We start from the raw sequence: 23168 nt of genomic DNA, 5'->3' as shown, positions 1-23168 counted from the left end.
GTCGCTGAGCGGCACGTGATGTAATCCGGAAGTGCTGCACCTCCCTGAGCGACTAGTGTCCGGTTAACGGTGTAGTGCTGTTTTTCTTTGTTATTGACCGGTTGTACCGACTGCAGACTCGCACGCACCGGGGCTTGTCGGAGTTCAGCGGTGATCTTGTATTCAGGTGAGCGCGGGGCTTTAACCGCTTCATTCCCTCAGAAACACAAACACAAACCTCGCGACTTTATCCATAATAAAGCTAGAAAACGCCAGTATATGATTACATTCGCACACTACTGAGGGCTCTTAAGAGGTTACAGTCCAAGTTATCCACTCGTTTGACCACTTGAGCGGTTAAATTTGATGTTTTTAGTGACACCTCAGCGGTTAGCATCACAGCTAAAGCTAACACCGCCGCACTGACAGCTGGGAGTCTCTGCTTGTGTGTTTACTGCTCGCTCTGCGTAATAATGTGATTATTTAAAGGCTTATAATCAGCAAGTGTGCTGATTATGTGAGATAATAATGCTTCATAACTGTCTAAACATGCTTTCCTTCATATTTGTTGTCATGAATAGTTGTTAATATGTGGGTCAAATGAGGAAAAGGGTCATTTTGTGCATTAAAAGTGATTTAATTTACACACAAAACATATTAAATGCTTTCCTTTCAAGTAGCTTTAGTGAAAATATTGTCAAAATATTGGTGAAATAATGTTCTTTGTCATTCAGAGTGCATATGAGTAATATGTATTTTCTAAAAATCATTGTTTTTAATCATTGATGATTATAGTATATATTAAATCTGCATCACAGTGAGGTGCATAACTTATTTTATGCACCAAGCATTTGTGTGCTGCCCTAATTGACTTCAACCAATCAAATTGGGTTGTACTATCTTCAGCCTCGCCCTACAGTATTTGCTGTCGTGCTATTGGCTGGAGCGACCCAAAGGTGAGGCCAGAACTGAAAATAAACACTAATGGGTGGAGTCGAGATGAGAGGAAAATGACAGCCAATAAGAGTCAGATTATCTGCTAAGGTTTCAACTCGTTAGTAGTATTTTAAAGGCTGAAGATTGTCATCTTAATATAGTGTTTTTGCCTCATTTAGGTGTAATTAATATATATTTTGTTTAGTTTTTTGTTTATTTATGTTCATTGCTAATAAAAACAGAATTTCCCAGGGTATATGTTATATTGTAAGGGATATGAGAGAAATGGATGATAGGTTTTGTTGTTGATAAACAATTTGGACATATTTCAATGTACAGGGAAAATGTAAAGCTGTATTAATTATGCTTTTATTGTTTTAATGCTTTTTATCTTTGACAAATTCAATGTGATTTAATTTATTTTGTTTTTTAAGGAGTTTCATCTGCTTACCAATATTTAAGAAAAAATAGAGACATGATATTACAGTTTAAAGTAACGATTACACTGTAGAGTTTTCCACATTAATTTGATACTGATTAATTTGAAATATTATGAATCTTTACTATAATTGTAGGTCAGTTCAATTCTTTGTTAAAGGGACAGTTCACTTAAAAAATGAGAATTCTGCCTTCATTTATTTTTCCTCAGGCTTTAAATGCTGTATAAATGTATTTATCTCAACTCAAAGGAAGATATTTGGAATAATGTCATTAACCAAACAATCTCCAAACAAAGTGATTACAGCTCGAATCGCAATGTTAGCTTTTTCTAATTTCGTGCAAGCCTACTGCCATATCACTAATTATCATACTGATATCTACCAAACATCTGCCAGACATCATACTAACATCTACTACATGTCTTTTTAACTTTTACCAAACATCCTTCAATAATCTTTTAATACATCTACTGAACATCTTTCTAACATCTTCCAAACATTTTTCTAACATCTACTAAACATCTGCCAAATATCTTTCTAACATTCACCACGCGTCTTTTTAACTTTTACCAAACATCTTTCTAACATCTACCAAACATCATTCTAAGATCTACCAAACATCATTCTAAGATCTACCAAACATCATTCTAACATCTACCAAACATCTTTCTAACATCTACCAAACATCATTCTAACATCTACCAAACATCATTCTAAGATCTACCAAACATCTTTCTAACATCTACCAAACATCATTCTAACATCTACCAAACATCATTCTAACATCTACCAAACATCATTCTAAGATCTACCAAACATCATTCTAACATCTACCAAACATCATTCTAAGATCTACCAAACATCATTCTAAGATCTACCAAACATCATTCTAACATCTACCAAACATCATTCTAAGATCTACCAAACATCATTCTAACATCTACCAAACATCATTATAAGATCTACCAAACATCATTCTAAGATCTACCAAACATCTTTCTAACATCTACCAAACATCTTTCTAACATCTACCAAACATCATTCTAACATCTACCAAACATCATTCTAAGATCTACCAAACATCTTTCTAACATCTACCAAACATCTTTCTAACATCTACCAAACATCTTTCTAACATCTACCAAACATCTTTCTAACATCTACCAAACATCTTTCTAACATCTACCAAACATCTTTCTAACATCTACCAAACATCTTTCTAACATCTACCAAACATCATTCTAAGATCTACCAAACATCTTTCTAACATCTACCAAACATCTTTCTAAGATCTACCAAACATCTTTCTAACATCTACCAAACATCTTTCTAACATCTACCAAACATCTTTCTAACATCTACCACATCATTCTAAGATCTACCAAACATCTTCCTAACATCTACCACACATTATTCTAAGATCTACCACACATTATTCTAAGATCTACCAAACATCTTTCTAACATCTACCAAACATCTTTCTAACATCTACCACACATTATTCTAAGATCTACCAAACATCTTTCTTACATCTGCCAAACATATTCTAAACATCTTTCTAACATCTGCCAAACATCTCAACATTTTTCTAGCATCTACCAAGCATCTTTTTAACATTATCAAACGTCTTCTAAACATCTTTCTAACATTTTTCTAACATCTATCAAACGTCTTCTAAACATTTTTCTAATTTACCACACATCATTCTAAGATCTACCAACTTCTTTCTAACATCTGCCAAACATCTTTCTAACATTTTTCCAACATATCAAACATCTTTCTAACTTCTACCAAACATCTTTCTAACGTCTTTCTAAAGTCTTTCTAACATTTTCTAAGCATCTTTCTAACGTCTTTCTAAAGTCTTTCTAACATTTTCTAAGCATCTTTCTAACATCTATCAAACATCTTCTATACATCTTTCTAACATCTATTAAACATCTTCTAAACATCCTTCTAACATCTAACAAGCGTCTTTCTAACATCTACCAACCATCATTTTAAGATCTACCAACTTCTTTCTAACATCTGCCAAACATCTTTCTAACATTTTTCCGACATATCAAACATCTTTCTAACTTCTACCAATCGTCATTCTAAGATCTACCAAACATCTTTTTTTCTAAGGTCTTTCTAACATCTTCCAAACAACATTTCTGTATTTATACAGAATTAGTTTTATACAGGGTTGGAACAACCTGAGCAAAAGTAAATGAACGTTTTGAGTGAACTATCTCCTTACTAAATCTTTCAACACTTTCAGTGCATTAATTAACAATATTATGAGCCCATTAGACAACATTAGACCCCAGTGAGTGCATCATCAGTTTTAGAGCAGTTCAGATGTGCTTCAGTATGGTGAGGATGTTTGTGCCGCTGGCGCTGGTGAAATCATATGACTGTATATCTGGAGCACTCAGTAGTGCACACTATAACACTCACAGCTCAGAAGGCAAAACATTCACTTAAACATACAGCGATCTCTAAACAAACATGTCGATGGCAAGGAGGAACTCATGCACTCCTCGGGTGAGTGAAGAAGCTTATGGAAATCTGTTTCACAAATTAGAGATTAAACTTGACAACTTGATGACATGTATGATTATTGGATTAACATATCAACAATGTTTTTCAAGGTTACAGTAACTGCATTTTTGATGAATATTAATGCTGTTATATGATTAATAGCATCTAAAATGAGCGTTTGTATTCACTTAATACGTTTTTTGTGTTTATGAATGTGAGTATCTTTGTATATATACATAGTAAATATACACATCTATCTATCTATCTATCTATCTATCTATCTATCTATCTATCTATCTATCTATCTATCTATCTATCTATCTATCTATCTATCTATCTATCTATCTATCTATCTATCTATCTATCTATCTATTCTGTAAATATAACCATTTTTGGATCTGATTAATTGTGATAACAATAATTGAATAAAAAATAATTGCATTTATTTCAGTTAAAGGTTTAATAGCACTTATTAAAATGTAGTAAGTGCAACAATAATGTTTTAAAAATGATTAAATAAATAATATTGACCTCTCTGGAGTGGATGTTGATTGTTGTGGTTTCTTCGTCAGTTCAGGGTCTTGAAGACAGCAGCTTTTCTCTTGAGTTTGTCTGTTGCAGCTCAGGTTTAGAGATGTGAAGTGACGGGTTGATTCTGCTGATGATCGGGTGCTTTTTTTTTTCTTCTATGTGGTTTTTCTCAACAGAGATCTGTTTGTTAGGAGAAGCACATGACTGTTCCTGCAGCCTTGTCTTTCACATGTTATTGTACAAACATACACAATAACCTATGATTGTTTAGCAGACGTCTGAACCACAACTATAGATGTCGAAAGGCGTTTAATTAGAAAAATCGAAACTCAAATCTAGTAATAAAATACTTATGAAATGACACTATTTAGCACTTTAAAATAAGGTTCTGTTAGTTTAACTTAATTTACTAACATGAACAGTGAACAATACATTTATTACAATATTTATTAATCTTTTTTTGACATTAGTTAATCCAAATAAAGTCATTCATTGTTAGTTTATGTTTGGTCACAGTGCATTAACTAATGTCAACAAGCACAACTTTGGTTGCCCTGCTTGCTGGAATCACTCTCAGAGGGATTTTTCCCAGCTGATGAGCCATAAAACACAGCCAATCAGAATCCAGTGAAAATTAAAGCACAATTTAAAGCTACAGATGACACTGTTGAGAAGCACACTGAAGATGTTCAGCCCTCTTTTAACAGATTAGTACTATCTTGGAAACTATTGCTTATATTAGTGGTTCTCAATTCCCTCGCCCTGCACATTTTGCATGTCTTTTATTTGACACACAAGGATCAGTTCATGGAGCTCTTTGTTAACAAGTTGATGATCTGAATCAGATGTGTTAAGTAGGGAGATAGACAAAATGTGCAAGACTGAGGGCGTAAGGCTTATACCATGGGAAATAATGAAAGTGCTGGCGTATTGAAGTGTAAAAGTATGTCAGGAATCCAGTGCTAGTTTGAGTGTGTTTGTGTGTAAAATGCTGGAGAACTGATTGCTAAACGGCCTGTTTGATTACATTGATTTCAATCAGCAGATCAACCGTGTGTTCAGATGCACTGCAGCACTCTGATACTGACACCTGCTGGTCACTTCAGTTAATACACAACCACAGGACAATCCAAATAAAAACAGACAGATCATTGATGTTCGTCTGTATGGACTAGGGCTGGGACGTTAACTGGTTTTAAGGTTTACAGTGGTATGGAAAAGTCAAGGTTTCAGAAATGCTAAAATTGTCTCTTATGTTGATCCTGTGGTGTATGAATTTTTTTTATGACAATTTAATTCAGTTCTTTAGGCCATCAGTTTCTCCAGCAGAAAGTGACCCTCTACACCAGGGGTGTCAAACTCAATTCCTGGAGGGCCGAAGCCCTGCACAGTTTAGTTCCAACCCTGCTCCAACACACTTACCTGTAGGTTTCAAACAAGCCAGAAGGACTCAATTAGTTTGATCAGGTGTGTTTAATTAGAGTTGGAACTAAACTGTGCAGAGCTGCGGCCCTTTTGGAACTGAGTTTGACACCTGTGCTCTACATTAAAAGCTACTGGTCAGCCCACGATTCAGCAAACATCTGAAACGCAAATCTCTTACACACCAACATCCAGCCTGCAGTGCTCAACAGTGCAGTGGCTTTACTTTATATCACAGAACAGAAAGATCTCCAGAGATGCCTTCACAAGCTGTAGAGAAATCAGTGTTTTAGACACTAATGAAGACAGCTGAAGTCAATCATTTATTATTGTTAATTCACCTGACATGTTTACTGCTCCAAATTACTTTGCATGCTTCCTAAAATAAAATATATTGTGTTCAATGTGGAGAACAGTTGTTGTTTTTGTTACCCAGACATGTATGATAAAGAGCATATGTTAGAGCAGTAAATCACAAAATTGTGAAACCATGATATTGTTATGCTATTAAGGTTATCGCACTATTAGAATCTTATACCGGCCTATGCCTAGTCTGGACACAATATAATTAGGCTTATAATTATCAAGCTTGGGTATAAATGGGCCTTTATTTGATTATCAGTGATATGGCATAGACCTGCACGATTTTATACAAATTTAACGAAACGTTTAGGACTGAGCGATTTGGCAAAAATGCAATCTTGACAATTATTTTCCATATTGAACAATAACTATATCGATTTCCATATAAGCTGTTAATGCTTCTAGCGTTAAAGTAGTATCCCAATAATGACCGAAGCTACAAAAATTACAGGGTTTATTAAATAACATTTAAAAAAGATTGTTTATTAACAAAAACAGATTACACGTTGCTCAGATTTCTGCTGTGTGATTTGCTCTTAGATCATTACTGAGTAAAATGTCCAGGCTTATCCACTTCAAATTCATTGCGATTCAATATGATAATTGCGATTATGTATGCATGTTTGTCCGCGGGGTCTTACAAAGTATTAAAAGTTGATAAGTCTATGTGGAGAAATTTAAGGCCCTTAAAGTATTAAAAAGTCTTAAATGCTGTTTTGCAAGGTAGTAAATTTTTTCACCTTTTTGATGGTGATTGTATGCTAAAGTTTGCCTGAATTAAATCAGGATGCTGTGCAGTTTATGAAATCAATAGATTTGACATCATGCTGCTTTGTTTACTGCCTTAACCAAGGCAACACCTTCATTTTTGCAGCTCTATAGGTGCCATCCTGCTGAAGTAGCTAGATTAAATAGATTTTTATTCAGTATATGAATAATGCTTTAGTTTAGGATTAATTTCTCATGTTAACATTTAGAAAATATGCTTAAAGGTTCTGGTTAAGTGTTTTTAAGGTCTTAAAATGTATGAACAGAGTCTTAAAAAGGTCTTTAAAAGTATTGAATTTCACTCTCTGATTATTGTATATACTGTGATATGAATGCAATTTCACCAGATGACTTAAGTATCTCTATTTGGGAAGAATGAACAATTTTAGACTGATTGTGATGATTCAATAGAGAAACGCATCTGATTAAAATACAGTAAACCATCTACAAGCATGGATCAATGCAATAAAAAGACTATACCATTGAAGCAACCTGTGTTTTATCCTTACACATTAAAATACACATGCAGAATTCAGGTTCAGTGATTGAAAAATAAAAATAATTCAATAAATTTAGCTCTTATTAAAGTTACAAATTTTATGCCTGAATTCTTTTAACATCATTATACAATCACAGGCCTGAAAACGCATCGAAATGATCAATTATAGTCCAGATCATCATTGCAGATCTTGTGATGTTTATTGCGGATGATCACTCTGCCATTTCCATGCTGAAACTATATAGTGTGCAGATCCAATATGGCATATTGTTGTGTTATGAAATACAGCATAAAGATTGATATGTGTGCTAATATTTGTGTGTGTGTGTTTGTGTCAGCTGTGGAGTGGCACGCTCGGTAAGATGAGTTCAGACGGCGGTGGGCGTCCGGTGAAGGTGGGCTCAGTGGTGGAGGTGATCGGGAAGGGTCAGCGGGGGACCGTGGCCTACATCGGCGCCACACTCTTCGCCTCTGGGAAATGGGTCGGGGTCATTCTGGACGAAGCCAAAGGCAAGAACGACGGCACAGTGCAGGGAAAACGCTACTTCACCTGCGAGGAGAATCATGGGATATTCGTCAGACAGTCTCAGGTAACACACACACCTGTTTCAGTGTCTTCATGCATCTGTTAAGTTGTGTGAGGTGTGTGTAATGCAGTGTGCATGCAGGCAGGACAGTAAAGGAGTTTTCCTCCTATTATTTCAGCTAATAAGATTGTAGAATAATGATGGGTTCTTCTCTCCCATTTACCCAAATGTGAAAAGGCTCCACACCCAAGGGTTAAATCTATACAAGGTGGAGTAAAGCAGCTTTAGTATGTGTTTTTGGTCTGTTTTCTTGCCTAAATGTGTTTGTGTGCGTGTTCAGATCCAGCTGATGGATGATGGGGGCAGTTCAGCCACATCTCCAGAGACCCCAGACTCAGGTGTGGCTAAGCTGCTGAAGAAAGGTGAGGCCAGATCAGACTTTAAACAGTATTTATTGTGAAATGCACTATAAAAATAAACCTGAATTGAGTTGAATAGTTACTCATGCTGATTATTCCTCTATAAACAAACTAATTTCCTTTGCTTTTCTGACCAATATTGCAGAGATCCAGGAGACACCGAAGACTGCCAAGCAGGTATGAATCTGGGTTAATTTAGCATGACTTATATACTAATATAGTTGTTGTTTATTTTATATTTACAGTTTATAATTAGTTAATTAACAAAATTAAATGTCTATTATAATTAACATTTATTTTAAAAAAATTAAGATTTATGCATTTAAATAAATGATAAAAAAAATATACACACACACACACACACACACATTTAATTATTAAATATTTTAATTTAAAGTAATTGTTAAATTAATTTTTATATTATAATTAAGATTAATTTGAACATTGAAATTACATTTATTAAAATTATTTAAATTTAATTTAACAATTGTATTATAATTATTTTATTTATATAAATTTGTAAATATTAAAATTAAGTGTATATTGTATTTTACATTTTAGAGTATGTAAAATACAAATCAATCAATCAATCAATCAATCAATCAATAAATAAATACATAGAAAGCAACAATTACAAACTATAGAAATAATTTTAAACCAATTTCAATAATTTAAATAAAAAGAACATTTAATTATTCTAACTAATTACATTTACATTTACATTTATTTTAAATTTAAATTACATTTATTTACATTTATTTTAAATTTAAATTAATTATTAAAAATAAATGTTAATTATATATTTCATTAAAATGAATTAGAAATTGCATTTTTTTATTTATATTAATTATTAAAATACATTTCAATAATTCAATTAATTGTATTATAGTTTTTTAATCATTTAAAAATGTATTATTGTAATTAAAAAGTATTTTATGATTACATTTATTTTGTTTTACATTTAAATTAAATTATATATATATATATATATAAAATTAGTTAGAATAATTAAATGTTCTTTTTATTTAAATTATTGAAATTGGTTTAAAATTATTTCTATAGTTTGTAATTGTTGCTTTCTATGTATTTATTTATTGATTGATTGATTGATTGATTGATTGATTGATTGATTGATTGATTGATTGATTTGTATTATTTATTCAATTTTAACCACAATTTTAATATATTTTTTTCTTTTGTCAGTAATTTTTTTAAATATTATTATTTATTTTTATTCATTTGTGTTTAGTCACTTGATTTCCCCCATCTATCACAGTTTTAGTAACTTAAATCAAATACATTTATCTTTCTATCTAGTTTTTTATTATTATTATTTTAATGTTTTATATTACTTCTGATTTATTTCAGTTAAAACCAACAACATATTTTAATAGTTTTAGTACAGCTAAAGACAAAATTATTCGCCCTCCTATCAAAGATTTCTTTCTTTTTTTCCAAATATTTCCCCAGTGCTGTTTAATGGAGAGCAGATTTTTTTCAACACATTTCTAATCATAATAGTTTTAATAACTCATGTCTAATAACTGATTTATTGTATCTTTGCCATGATGACAGCACATAATATTAGACTAGATATTCTTCAAGACACTAGTGTTCAGCTTAAAGTGACATGTAAAGGCTTCACTAGGGTAATTAGGGTAAAGTTAGGGTAATTAGGCAAGTCATTGTATAACAGAGGTTTGTTCTGGAGACAATCCAACACTAATAATATTTACCACAGCAGTTTATTTATTTATGTATTTTATTTATTTATTTATTTAAAAAATACAATTAAAACTTTAACAGAGCTCAAATGTGTCTCAAACTTAAATAAATAAATTAATGAATTGTGCAATGCTTTATATTCATCTGGGTTTGAATTAATTTGTATATTTCCTATACAAGATGAAATTATGGTGTTTTTATGCTGTTTTTGACTGTTTTTGCTAACATGATGCAAAGACTCCAGCAGTAAAGAAGGTACAGCGGTGTTGTGGGTCCAGTTCATCACATTGTTCACCAGCACTCATTATTATTCTAGAGACGTTTCTTTATTTGTTTATTCCATGTCCACTTGGTTTCTGTTTTGGTGGTTTTGGTTCAGCTTAAATGATTGTCAGTCTTCAACACTTTGGTGCACAGATTTAAGTTTGATCTCATTTAAACAAGACAGATGTCAGATTGTAGCTGAAGTGATGCAAATTACATTAAACAAAAGTTATGTGTCTTTGTTTATCAAATATAATAAAACTAATATTTTAATAGATGACATAAAATATGTAACTTACAAAACCTAAAACTCAAAGAAAAATATCTGAACAAATTATATTCCACGTTTGAAGTTGATATTCTCAAAAAATGAGCTTTGAGTGAGATTCTAGTTTGGCCGCAGTACCAGACATGACCAGCAGGGGATCATACAGTTTACATTGGTGAGGGCGTCTCCTGTTTCTGTGTATGTTTTGAGGAATATAAACTGTATTTATTTATACTTTCGACAATATTTGTAAAGCAGACGTATACAATTATAAACTAGTATGACAAGCTTTGTGGTATTTGATTTGAATTTAGCCTCTAAACAAGATCAAAAAATGGTCTACATGTGGATTGCTGTAGCAAAGTAATTCTTTACTACTCTGAGTATCTTTGCCACAAATTGATAAGTAACTGTTGCTCAGTAATATCTATTAGAGGCCTGCATTAGAGCCGCGGGACCCGACCAGATGTCTGCGGCGCGGGAATAAATTTCCAAATAAAGTGCGGCAGCGGTCGGTAATGGGTTTAATTTGGGACGGTGTGTGTGTGCGTGCGTGTGTGTGTGTGTGTGCGCGTGTGCGCGTGCGCGCGAATGAGAGAGAGAGCTTTGTCTGTCTCTGTGTGTGCTCTGTGTGTGTGTGTGTGTGTGTGTGTGTGTGTGTGTGTGTGTGTGTGTGTGTGTGTGTGTGTGTGTGTGTGTGTGTTTATACAGGTAGCTTGTTATAGGCTCTCTGGACTCTGTATAGCTGGGTGTTCCCCCCCCCCCCCCTCTTTAGCGGGATCAGGCGCGGCGGGTAAAAAACAGGGCGGGTCGAGCAGCGGAACAACAAATGCTGAATGTAAGCGGGAGCGGTCGGGTTTGGGCTAAAACCTGGCGGGTGCAGGTGGGAGCGGGATTCAAAATTTAGTCCCGCGCAAATCTCTAATATCTATCAAAAATCAGTCACCAGATATGGAAACTAGACATATGAAGCTTTCAAATGATATTTAGTTTGTCATGGTTGCTTTGTTTAGACTATAATATAAGCAATATAACCCCAAACATTCCCACAGGTTGTATGGTGACAGTAAATAGGTTTTAATCTGGTACTCTTCTTACAAAAATAAATAAATAAATACGTATTCAGGAGTCTTAGACCAATAATGTATCATTTGTCATGAATAGATTAAGATTTAATTACAAAAGAGTGATGTAAACTCAGGTTAATTAATACATGATTATTTTGAAGTGTGTTTCAGTTTATTTTAATACGCAATTCACACTAATAATAAACCATTAACTAAGACTTTTAGCTCAAAAATCTCCTAATTAGTTCCTTATTAATATTTAGTAAGCTAGTATTTTTTTAATGGATGTAGAATGAATAAGATCATACTTTTATTAGTGCTAATAAATGCTCCATATCTTAATTATGGGCAGGTAGTAAGACTGGTAAAGGCTGTTAGTTGTTAGTTAATTTAAGGTGTTCCTTCATATTGTGCATGCTCATTATCACCAATTATTGATTATCGGCACATGTCCACACTGATTGGTCCACACGTCTGCATGATGTCACTGCTCGTCTCCATGGCAACACTGCACTGTTCATTTGTAGATGGTTGATGTGTTTATTCCTCAGTGTCTGTTCCTCAATCTGCTCCTGCTCGTGTTCAATATCTGCCCTCTTCTTCCCTCTCTTTATTTCCCTGTGTGTGTGTGTGTGGTTTGTGTGTGGTTTGTGTGTGTGTGTGTGTGTGCGCGTGTGTCTATATTTGTGTGCATATGCGTGTTGTTTATCTGTGTGTGTGTGTGTCTTTGTTTTTGTGTGTTTTGTTTGTTTCTGTGCATGCCTGTGTTTTTGTGTGTGTGTGTGTGTGTGTGTGTGTGTGCATGTGCGTGTGTGTTTTTGTTTTTGTGTGTATTTATGTGTTTTTGTTTGCTTGTCTATGTGTGTTTGTTTTTTGTTTGTTTGTTTGTCTGCATGTTTTGTATGTGTGTATGTGTATCTGTGTGTGCACACGTGTGTGTTTTTTGTGTGTATTTTGTTCTTGTCTGTGTGTGTTTTTGTTTGTCTTTGTGTGTGTGTGTGTGTACGTTTGTGTGTGCGTGTGTGTGCTTGAATGTGTTTGTTTGTTTGTTTGTTTATGTTTGTGTATTTGTTCGTTCGCATATGTTTGTCTTTGTGTGTGTGTGTCTATACTTGTGTGCGTATGTGTGTGTGCATATGTGTGTCTTTGTTTTCGTGTGTGTGCGTGTTTGTGTTTTGCGCTCCTCCTTCAGCCTCCTGTGCGCCGTAGTACCAAGGTGAGCCTGAACTTTGCAGCAAAGCATTCTGGGAAATGTTTGGTATAGGGCTGTATGTTTCTGATATTGGGCTTTGTTTGTAATGCACTACTACACACAGCTCTTACTGTTTGACTGAAGATGCGTCCCAATGCAGTGGCATCATCTACCGTAATTAAACTTTGATTTGTTTAGATCAGCTATTTCACTATTATCATATTACCAGTGCTAAGTCTACAGGATACGAACTCCAGTTGATTTGAGCTTAATCATTTCATTATTTGTGTATTTTATATATGATTTAATTTCATAGTTGATGAACTTTGCAACACTTACAGAACTGAATTGAATAAACAGTGAACTGAATTTAGCTTTACTTGCCGAACTGAACAATTCAATCAGCACTAAATTGAATGTGTTTCTGATGAGTTTAGTGACAAATAATTGAAATAAAATTAATCAATTCAAATATTGCAACGCTTTCTTTCTTAATTGATTAAACACAGAATTTAATTCTTACTGAATTCAATGCTTACTGAACTATGCTCGAATTCATCTCATAATTGACTGATTTTTGTAACAGTCGCTGAACTGAATTGAATCAACACAAATTTAATTTATCTCATGATTGACAATTTTTGCAATAACTGCTGAACCTAACTGAATTAAATCAACACACTTGATTTCTTTTAACAATTGTTTGAATTTCAACACTTGTTGAACTGAACGGAGTCAACACAGTATTGAATTCTCCTTATTGTTGAGTTGTCTAATACTTGCTCAGTTGAATCAACACAAATTTATTCTCATATTTGATGATTTCCGCTGTGCTTGCTGAACTGAATCAACGCTGTAACGCTGAATTCAATTAATCTCATAATTGATGAATATTGCCACACTTTCAGAACTGAGCTGAATTTAATCAATACAGAATTTAATTATTTTAATATATTACAAATTTTGCAACAATTGCTGAAAGTTCTGAAAGAAATTCTGAAAGAATTGAATTCTTTTCATAGTTGATGAATTTGGTGACACTTGTTAAACTGAACTGAATTGAACCAACATAATTGAATTCTGTTCATGATGTATTTTGTGACGCTTGTTGAACTGAATTGAGTCAACACAGCATTGAATTCTCTTTATAATTCATGAGTTGTGCAACATTTAATGAACTGAATTGAATTAACGCTGATTTAAATCTCATAATTGATTAATATTGCCAAACTTTCACAACTGAACTGAGAATAATCAATACAGAATTTAATTATTTTAATAATTGACAAATTTCACAAAATTTGCTGAACTAAATTGAATCAACACATTTGATTTCTTTTAATGATTGATTAATTTTGCGACACTCGCTGAACTGAACTGTCAACACAGTATTGACATCTTTATAGTTGATGAGTAAGACTTACTGAATTAAATTAAAACTTAAATGTATTCAATCTGAATCACTGCTGAATTGAACTTATCTAATAATTGATGAATATTGTAAGTTTAATAAATACAGAATTTAATTATTTTAATAATTGACAAAGTTTAAAAACTGCTGAACTGAATCAACACAGAATTGAATTCTTTTCATAGTTAAATTTTGCGACACTTGTCGAACTGAAATAATTATCACAGCATTGATTTATTTTATTAATTGACAAATTTTGCTACAATTGCTGAACTGAGTTGAACTGAATCAACACAGAATTGAATTATTTTCATAGTTGATGGATTTTGCAACAATTGATGAACTGAACTGAATCAAACCAACGCTGAATTGAACTCTTCATAGTTGATCAATTTTGCGACACTTGATGAACTGAGTCGACACATGATTGAATTATTTCGATGATGAATTTTGTGACACTTTGTTTAACTGAATTGAATCTATACAGAAATGTATTATTTCCATAATCGTCCAACATTTTGAATGAATGAATTATTCATTTACGACACTTAAACTGCACTGAACTGAATCGAATCAGCATCATTGAATTCTGTTCATAATTGATGAATTTTGCGACACTGTCTGCAGTTGTGTGTGTTGACTGCTGAGCTGGTGTTGGGTGGTGTGGTTCACCAGGTGTGTGGTGTGTGTTAAACTCCATCAGTGTGTGTTACTGATGGTGTTGTTCAGTTTTCTCCGTGTGCAGCTTCATGTGTTGTTTATTGTACGTGACAGTGGAGTACACCGGGCCGTCTGTCCACCTCCAGCTCCCTCCCCTCTCTCATTATGGTATGTCCCGGATCTCCCATCATCTTCTCTGGGGTCTGTCGGTGCACAGGCTGCTTTCCAGTCCAGTTTTTTACTCTATAACTTCTCATTTGCAATTTGCACTCACTGAGGTGTCCAGCTCTGATTAGCTAATTGATTAAATATGAGTACACTGCACAAAATGCTTTTCTTACTCAGAGTTTTTGACATGTTTCCTGTCCAAATATCTAAAAATCCTTAAATCAAGAAGAATTTTCAAGACAAGTAATAATTGTCTTGTTTACACAAAATGTTCTGAGTTTTTCCTTAAATCAAGCTAAATAGTCTGTTTAGTCTAATTTTTTTTACTTATCCCACTAGCAGATCATTTTTCTTGTTTTGAGAATGTAAGAATTTTCTAGATATTTGGACTAGAAACAAGATGACAAACTCTCAGTAATGCCAAGTTCAGACTGCATGATTTTAGCCCTGATTTTGACCTGCCGACAAGTTTTGAGAAATCACAGACAAATCGGTGATTTGGTGAAACAAAAACTTTGCGTACGCCAGGTTTCACGCTCAGAATCGCTCACGTTGGGAACGATGAACTGCACGTGGGAATGTGCGCAGCTCCACGGCAGCTTCATGGCTGGCGTACGCACATTTTTTGTGCGTGTCTGTTTTATTTGCATTGGCGACTCCTCCTAGAGGCAGTTGTGTTAAATTCCTCTCTACAAAGTGTCTTTAAGCTTTGCAATGGCAGCTGAATGAGACGGGTTCATCTAGCAGGAATATAAGGTTTCCATACCATACAGTTGACCAGCTAAACATTAAAGCACAATTTGCAGCGGTCGCCTGTTTTCCCAATGTAATCTGAGCTATCTACTGCACGCACATTGCTATACAGACACTATCTGAAGATGAATTTGCATGCGTGAATCAGAAACATTTCCATTCAATAAATGTGCAAATAAAATATGATGCACAGACTTATTAATGATTCCTACTTGTCTTTCTCGTGATAAATAGTAGGCAAAATCTGATATGTAGCGGGGGAAAAAAGAAGAAAGAGTTCATCAGACGCTGGATTCGAGCCGAGTTCATGCTCAAACGTGTCAAAATATGTTAACATGCGACTTACGAGCTGCACCACTGAGACTGTTAAGAGTTCTGCAACATTTTACACCTATAGATTGCACTATTTCTCTTTTAACTCCACAGTGCGATGTTCAGATTTAACTGTGTTAACCGCATCAGCTAAACTCTCCCACTCTATTTTTTTCTTTTGTTGTTAATTCCGGAGGACAAACTTGCAAATAACACCACTTTTCTCCTGTCTACCTCCGAAAGCAGCACCTCCAATTCACATTCTGTTCAAAGTTTCTCTTTTTGCTTGCTTTTGCCGTTGCTTTTTCGTTGGGTTTTGCCAAAGTAGCGTCATTTGCATATTCATACGGGGGAGGAGTCAGGGAGGGGTTTTGTGCTCGTGCATGTTGCGCTCAGTTTCACGTTCATTGGGTTGTACAAAAGAATATGCGTGAGATTCGGCGTACGCAGTGTTTCATACATCTGAATTTTTTTCTGATTGACTGATTTCTGAATGTCTTAGTATGATTTCCACGCAAGTCTTAGCACATGAGGCCCCTGGAGTTGTAAGCGATTTAAATCATGCCATGTGACGTGTTCTGACTAAAAATAACATCAGCGATCACCTACAGCCAATGAGAGAGCAGCATTCACTTGTACAGGTACCTGCAGACCAGCAGGAGGCTGGGGGGGGATCCTAAAAGCACTCATTTTCAGTTTATTTGGACCCAAGAAATGGAGGGAAAACTAGTGGTAATTTGGCAAGAGCACCCGTGTACCATAACCAGATGGAAAAAAAATAAATACCCGATAAGAAGAAACAAATTTTAAGAGAAATTGCTAATTTCCTTCATACCCAGGTGAGCAGAATAACGGTTCGTGCACAATGAAATGTTTTTTTGCTCACGTTTTCTGTCGACGCTTAACGCCTCGTGACTAAATAACAGGCGTCAATGTGATCGTGCACACCAACGCGCAAAACAGCAGGCGCAAAAGCGTCATTTAAAAAAAAAAAACGCCTCATGCTTGTTTTTTTGTTTTGACGCGCCACATCAAAACCTTCTCCACCAATCAGATCGCCACTTTTGTTCATGTGCACGGAGCTGCTGTAGTTACAGTAAACAGCACTTGGAGGCGCTAAAGTGCAAAACCATCAATGTGAGCGCACATTGAAGAAGATGCCCAGAGGCGATATGAACGTTTAGCTGTGTATTGCTCTGAACAATAATCCTTTCTTCATCGCTAAAGCTTGAGCTGCTGCTTAACCATCCATGCTTGTTCGAGTCACCAGTAACTTTAACAACAAGCGTGTGAACTTCCTCTCCTCTTCTTCTGTGTTATAAGCGGGTGTCAGAAGCTTAAAGTTGTGTAGCGCCATCTAACGTCAAGGAGTGATTTTGCATGCTCTTTTGCTTAACGAAAGTGAAAATTGCTTGGGTTTGAATACGGAAAAACGTCTCGTAAAACGCTGACGATAAACGCAAACGAAAAGCGTCAAGGTTTCTAGGATCCCTAAGTCCATGTTCTTGCCCACTAAAGGCTTCTTTTTCATTATGTAGTAAATAATAAATATATACTACGTGAGATGTAGTTTGTGGACTGCACAAACTAAGCAATTCTCCTAAAAAAGTCATGCAGTGCGAAAACATCCGTGACACCAATACTTTAAAAATCCTGCAGTCTGAACTGGACATAAGAGAAGCATTTGTGCTGTGTATTGATATGATGGAAGATAGTTTTGATCAGGGGTCACCAATCTCAGTCCTGGAGGGCCGGTGTCTCTGCAGGGTTTAGCTCCAACTTGCCTCAACACACCTGCCTGGGTGTTTCAAGTATACCTTGTAAGACCTTGATTAGCTTGCTCAGGTGTGTTTGATTAGGGTTGGAGCTAAAATCTGCAGGACACCGGCCCTCCAGGAACAAGTTTGCTGACCCCTGGCTTAGATGGTTATTCACTCATTTGGGAAGATCAGCCTTTACTAAAACTTTGCTTTCTATATATACCTGGATTTCTGTGAGTTTTCCAGTGATCACTTGTGGTATACGGTGTGTGAAATGATTGATTAATTGACGCGGGAGCTGGGATTAGGGAGTCTGTCACTCATTTAGCAAAAACAAAGAGTGTCTGCAGTTCAAAAGCATTGCCTGTGATGATGATGACACTAAATCTGCAGGATAAGACCTTCAGATTGACAAAAATAAAAATACTCTCAGAGTTTCTGTCTTACTCTCTCTCCCATTATTGCTGATGAGCTCTTTGTATTGTTGTAATTTTGTTTAATAGTAAACTAATATTTATGATATGTACATTTTGTTCTAGGTTTCATAAAGCAGCCAGATAAGCTGATAAGGCAAACTCTTCACCATCTCTTCACCACACACCAGCTATAGTTGAAGGGCAGAGTCAGTGATGGAGCCGATTCAGTGGATGTGGATGATTGGGAAGCCATGATGGTTAGCAGAGAGGGAATTTAGGCAGGACATCGCGGTTACACCCCTATTGTAGACTTATTAATGAGCACAGAGAGTCAGGACCTCGGTTTAACAGCTCATCTGAAAGACGTTTACATCTCATCTTCAGTGTTGAACAGAATAAAGACATGTTGAGGGTTTTGTGCTGGTGAATGTGGGAGGTTTGCCAGTGTTAGAGATGTTTTGTGTTCTCCTCCACAGACCGGCCGTCCCTCAGTCGGCGGGTCGGCTCTGTCTGAATCGGTGTTAGCAGAGAGCGAGTCCTCCTCGTCCACTCAGATGAGTCTGGCGGCACCTGTGGTCCCGCAGCCCAGCACTGCATCTACTCCTGCTCCAGCCACACCCAGCAAGGTCAGAAACACACACACACACACACACACACACACACACTGCATTTCAAGGCTTTCTGTTTTCCTGTGAATGTACTTGTGCGTGTAAGTGTAAAGTGTATGTGTGTGAGTGTGCAGGAGGAGGAGAGTCTGCGCGCTCAGCTGAAGGATCTGGAGGAGAAGCTGGAGACTCTGCGTATGAAGCGCTCGGAGGATAAAGCCAAGCTGAAGGAGATGGAGAAATACAAGATCCAGCTGGAGCAGCTGCAGGAGTGGAGGAGCAAGATGCAGGAGCAGCAGAACGACCTGCAGAAGCAGCTCAAGGAGGCCAAGAAGGTCACACACACACACACACACACACACAGCCCAGCCATACCTGCCTATAAGCTGTAGTTGGTTGGTTCAGGTGGGCCGGGTGGGTTATTTGGTGGATGGGTGGGTTGACGGAGTATGTTGGGCAGATTGGTTGGTTGGTCGGGTGGATTGGTTGGGTGAGTTGGTTTGTAGTGTTGTGCTAATAGACGATAGTATTATGTGTCGACGATAGGCAAAGATATTGCAGAGACCTGAGAACCATGACTATTTTAAAGACAATATTTAGCTGGTTTTGCATTAATGTAGACATTTAACATGTTTAAATGACATTATTGAATAAAAAAAAAGTATTATCATTTTTATTCATCATCATTAAAAATAAATAAACCACAAATAATTTGACATCTTCAGCTGTTCACATTTGCATCACAGCTTCAGCCGTTTACATCAGCATCACTTGTCCAACATTTTCAGACGGCACCACGCAACTTTAGCAGGAATTTAAAATTAGACTAGCCTACTCAAAGAAAATAATACAAAATGTTTTTAAATTGCAAGGCAATTGTAGACATGTTTTCCAAAAATGAATTCTTTCCGTTGCTCTCTCGCTCTCTCTTACTCACTCACTCACTCTCAGCAGCAGCTGATGCGCGCACTGCACATGAGAGCACTACACAGCTACATCTTATAGCAAATTAATTTGCAACTTTGTTGCATAAAAAATAATAATCTAAAATACAAAACAGGATTTAATTAACAAACAAGTCAAACAAAACAATTTGTTAAGAAAACAACAGAAAAAGGAAATGAAAGATCTAAGAACTGAAACCAGCTAATGTTCCCGAATAAAAGGTGTTACGTAATAGACAAGACTCCTTTATAACAGCACTCCTGCAAGATTACCTCAAAAGTTACTTATCTTTCATTTATATCCCGTTATTAAAGGGCTATTTAAGTTTTAAGGTGGCTTATAGCCTATTTTTTTAGTGCATGCATTAACTGCTTCTTCAAATACACAGAATATCCATGTCTTATTTGTTTAATTCAATGGAATGATAAACACAGACATGCACACTTTTCAGAAAATAGCCTATTTATTTTATTTAAATTCTATATTTATTTGTATAGGCTATTAATATATATATATATATATATATATATATATATATATATATATATATATATATATATATATATATATATATATTTATTTAGTCATTTAAATGAGCCTATGTTAATTTAAATGACAACCTATACTATACCATTCATTTTGTCTTTAACGAATTATTGAACAGATTACTAATAACTTATCAAAGAACATTTTACTGAGCTCCATGAAACGTTTTGTGTGTAGGCCCACAGTCAAATAAAATAACATTAGAGCCATGACTGTGTCTACAATCAAACTATTTCTCTTGTCAGAAAACAATAGCTGCATGTCCCATACGCAACATTGTGTGAGTTTTCTGCAAATACAAATGTAACCTTGTTGATTATTACTATTGCGATGATAAAGTCCCGCTGCACTCTACTGAACAAAACGAAAACGTCTTCACCACATAGAAACAGTCAATCGCGGCCGAGTCCTGTCGGGTGGGTTTCATTGGGTGGTGGGTTTGTTGGGGGGTTGATGGGTGGTTTTGTTTGATGATTGGTTGGTTGGTTGGTGTGTTGGTTGGTTGGGTTTATGGGTGGGTTTGTTGTGTGGATTGCTTGGTTGGTCGGGTGGGTAGGTGGGTTGCTTGGTCTAATGGGTTGGTCTAGTTGGTTGAGTTGATGGGTGGTTTCGTTGGGTAGTGGGTTGATTGGTTGGGTTGGTTGGGGTGGGCTGGTTGGTGAATTGGTTGGGTGAGTTGCTTGTGTGGTGGGTTGGGTTGGTGAGTGGTTGGTTGGTGGAAGTGTTGTGTGGTGGGTTGCTTGGTTTAATGGGTCGGAGTACTTGGTTGGGTTGATGGGTGGTTTTGTTGGGTGTTGGGTTGGTTGGGGTGGGTTGGTCAGGTGGGCTAGTGGCCTGGTTAGTGAGTTTGTTGGGTGAGTTGGTTGTGTGGTGGGTTGGGTAGGTGGATTGGTTGTGTGGTGGGTTGTGTTAGTGGGTGGGTTTTTTGGGTGGAGTGGTAGGTCGGGTGGGTGGGTGGGTTTGCTTTGTCTAATGGGTCGGTCTAGTTGGTTTAGTTGATGGGTGGTTTTGTTAAGTGGTGGGTTGGGTTGGGTTGGTGAGTGGTTGGTTGGTTGGTGGAAGTGTTGTGTGGTGGGTTGCTTGGTCTAATGGGTCGGTCTACTTGGTTGGGTTAATGGGTGGTTTTGTTGGGGGTTGGTTGGTTGGTTAGTTGGTTGGGGTAAGTTGGTCAGGTGGGTTAGTGGGCTGGTTAGTAGCCTGGTTGGGTAAGTTGGTTGTGTGGTGGGTGGGTGGTGGATTGGTTGTGTGGTGGGTTGTGTTAGTGGGTGGGTTTGTTGGGTGGAGTGGTTGGTCGGGTGGGTGGGTAGATGGGTTGCTTGTTCTAATGGGTTGGTCTAGTTGGTTGAGTTGATGGGTGGTTTCGTTGGGTGGTGGGTTGATTGGTTGGGTTGGTTGGGGTGGGCTGGTTGGTGAAGTTGCTTGTGTGGTGGGTTGGGTTGGTGAGTGGTTGCTTGGTTGGTGGAAGTGTTGTGTGGTGGGTTGCTTGGTCTAATGGGTCGGTCTACTTGGTTGGGTTAATGGGTGGTTTTGTTGGCGGTTGGTTGGTTGGTTGGTTAGTTGGTTGGGGTAAGTTGGTCAGGTGGGTTAGTGGGCTGGTTAGTAGCCTGGTTGGGTAAGTTGGTTGTGTGGTGGGTTGGGTTGGTGGGTGGTTGGTGGATTGGTTGTGTTAGTGGGTGGGTTTGTTGGGTAGAGTGGTTGGTCGGATGGGTGGGTAGTTGGGTTGCTTGGTCTAATGGGTTGGTCTAGTTGGTTAGGTTGATGGGTGGTTTTGTTGGGTGGTGGGTTGATTGAATGAGTTGGTTGTTTGGGTAGTTGGTTGGGTTGGGTGGATTTGTAAGGGGGTCAGCTGGATTGGTGGGTGGGTGGGTTGGTTGAAGTCAAAGTTATTTGCCCTCTCATGAATTGCCCTCTTGTTAATTTTCCAATCTTTCTCAAGTGCTGTTTAACAGAGCAAGCACACTGTTACACAGCTTCCTATAATATTATTTCTTCTGGAGAAAGTTCTGCTTCTTTTAGTTTGGCTGGAGTTCAAATTACGTTCAAAAAGGTGTTGAATAAACCATGTGTGTGTGTTTGCAGGAGGCTCGCGAGGCTCTGGAGGCTAAAGACCGCTACATGGAGGAGATGGCGGACACTGCAGACGCTATAGAGATGGCCACACTGGACAAGGAGATGGCGGAGGAGCGAGCGGAGTCCCTGCAACAGGAGACCGAAAGCCTGAAGGAGAAGCTGGAGGAGCTGACCATGGACATGGAGATACTCAAACATGAGATCGAGGAGAAGGGTGAGAACATGCACACAAACATACACAGACTTATCACAACTGACCCCAGCTGCTGGAGTTTCAGATGTCTGACCTCTATGTGTGTTTGTTCATTTGTGTGTGTGTGTGTATTCTCAGGCTCAGATGGAGCAGCGTCCAGCTATCATGTCAAACAGCTGGAGGAGCAGAACGCACGTCTGAAAGAAGCTCTTGTCAGGTGAAACACACACACACACACAGACATTTACAGCTAATTCACTCACTGACTATGCAGAGGACTTTTCTTCTTCAGTAGAACATTAAAGAGGATTTGTGTGTGTTCAGGATGAGGGATCTGTCCTCCTCAGAGAAGCAGGAGCATGTGAAGCTGCAGAAACAGATGGAGAAGAAGAACTCTGAGCTG

At 36.8% G+C, this 23168-nt stretch overlaps 3 protein-coding genes and 1 long non-coding RNA gene across 9 annotated transcripts in view; 3 read left to right on the top strand and 1 right to left on the bottom strand.

The window, feature by feature from the left end:
* The window catches only part of alpk1 (alpha kinase 1), an 859869-nt gene that overhangs the window by 28039 nt on the left and 808662 nt on the right, over positions 1-23168 (top strand). The window lies entirely within an intron of this gene.
* Positions 1-23168, top strand: part of drap1 (DR1-associated protein 1 (negative cofactor 2 alpha)) — a 660385-nt gene that overhangs the window by 232965 nt on the left and 404252 nt on the right. The window lies entirely within an intron of this gene.
* The window catches only part of dctn1a (dynactin 1a), a 46959-nt gene continuing 23801 nt past the window's right edge, over positions 11-23168 (top strand). The window contains exons 1-12 of one of the 6 annotated variants that reach the window (XM_087259065.1): positions 11-166; positions 7803-8054; positions 8332-8413; positions 8556-8587; positions 10373-10390; positions 12927-12950; positions 15112-15165; positions 18883-19032; positions 19149-19346; positions 22582-22786; positions 22904-22982; positions 23090-23168. The exon at positions 23090-23168 is cut by the window's right edge and continues 186 nt beyond it. In XM_087259065.1, coding sequence (XP_087115191.1) covers positions 7827-8054; positions 8332-8413; positions 8556-8587; positions 10373-10390; positions 12927-12950; positions 15112-15165; positions 18883-19032; positions 19149-19346; positions 22582-22786; positions 22904-22982; positions 23090-23168 — 1149 coding nt within the window. In that variant the 5' untranslated portion in view covers positions 11-166; positions 7803-7826. 6 annotated transcript variants of the gene reach the window in all.
* On the bottom strand, positions 18-20092 carry LOC147835857 (uncharacterized). Its single transcript, XR_015495378.1, has 4 exons — positions 19356-20092; positions 3185-3318; positions 2831-3104; positions 18-1910 (listed from the first exon to the last, which is right to left on the bottom strand). It is a non-coding gene; the product is annotated as an uncharacterized LOC147835857 (long non-coding RNA).

This window comes from Danio rerio, chromosome 7 (assembly GCF_052040795.2).
Source record: "Danio rerio strain M-AB ecotype USA chromosome 7, GRCz13ab, whole genome shotgun sequence".
Lineage (NCBI taxonomy): Eukaryota > Metazoa > Chordata > Actinopteri > Cypriniformes > Danionidae > Danio > Danio rerio.
The sequence above is the reverse complement of the archived record's forward strand: the minus strand, read 5'-3'. Positions and strand labels throughout refer to the sequence as shown.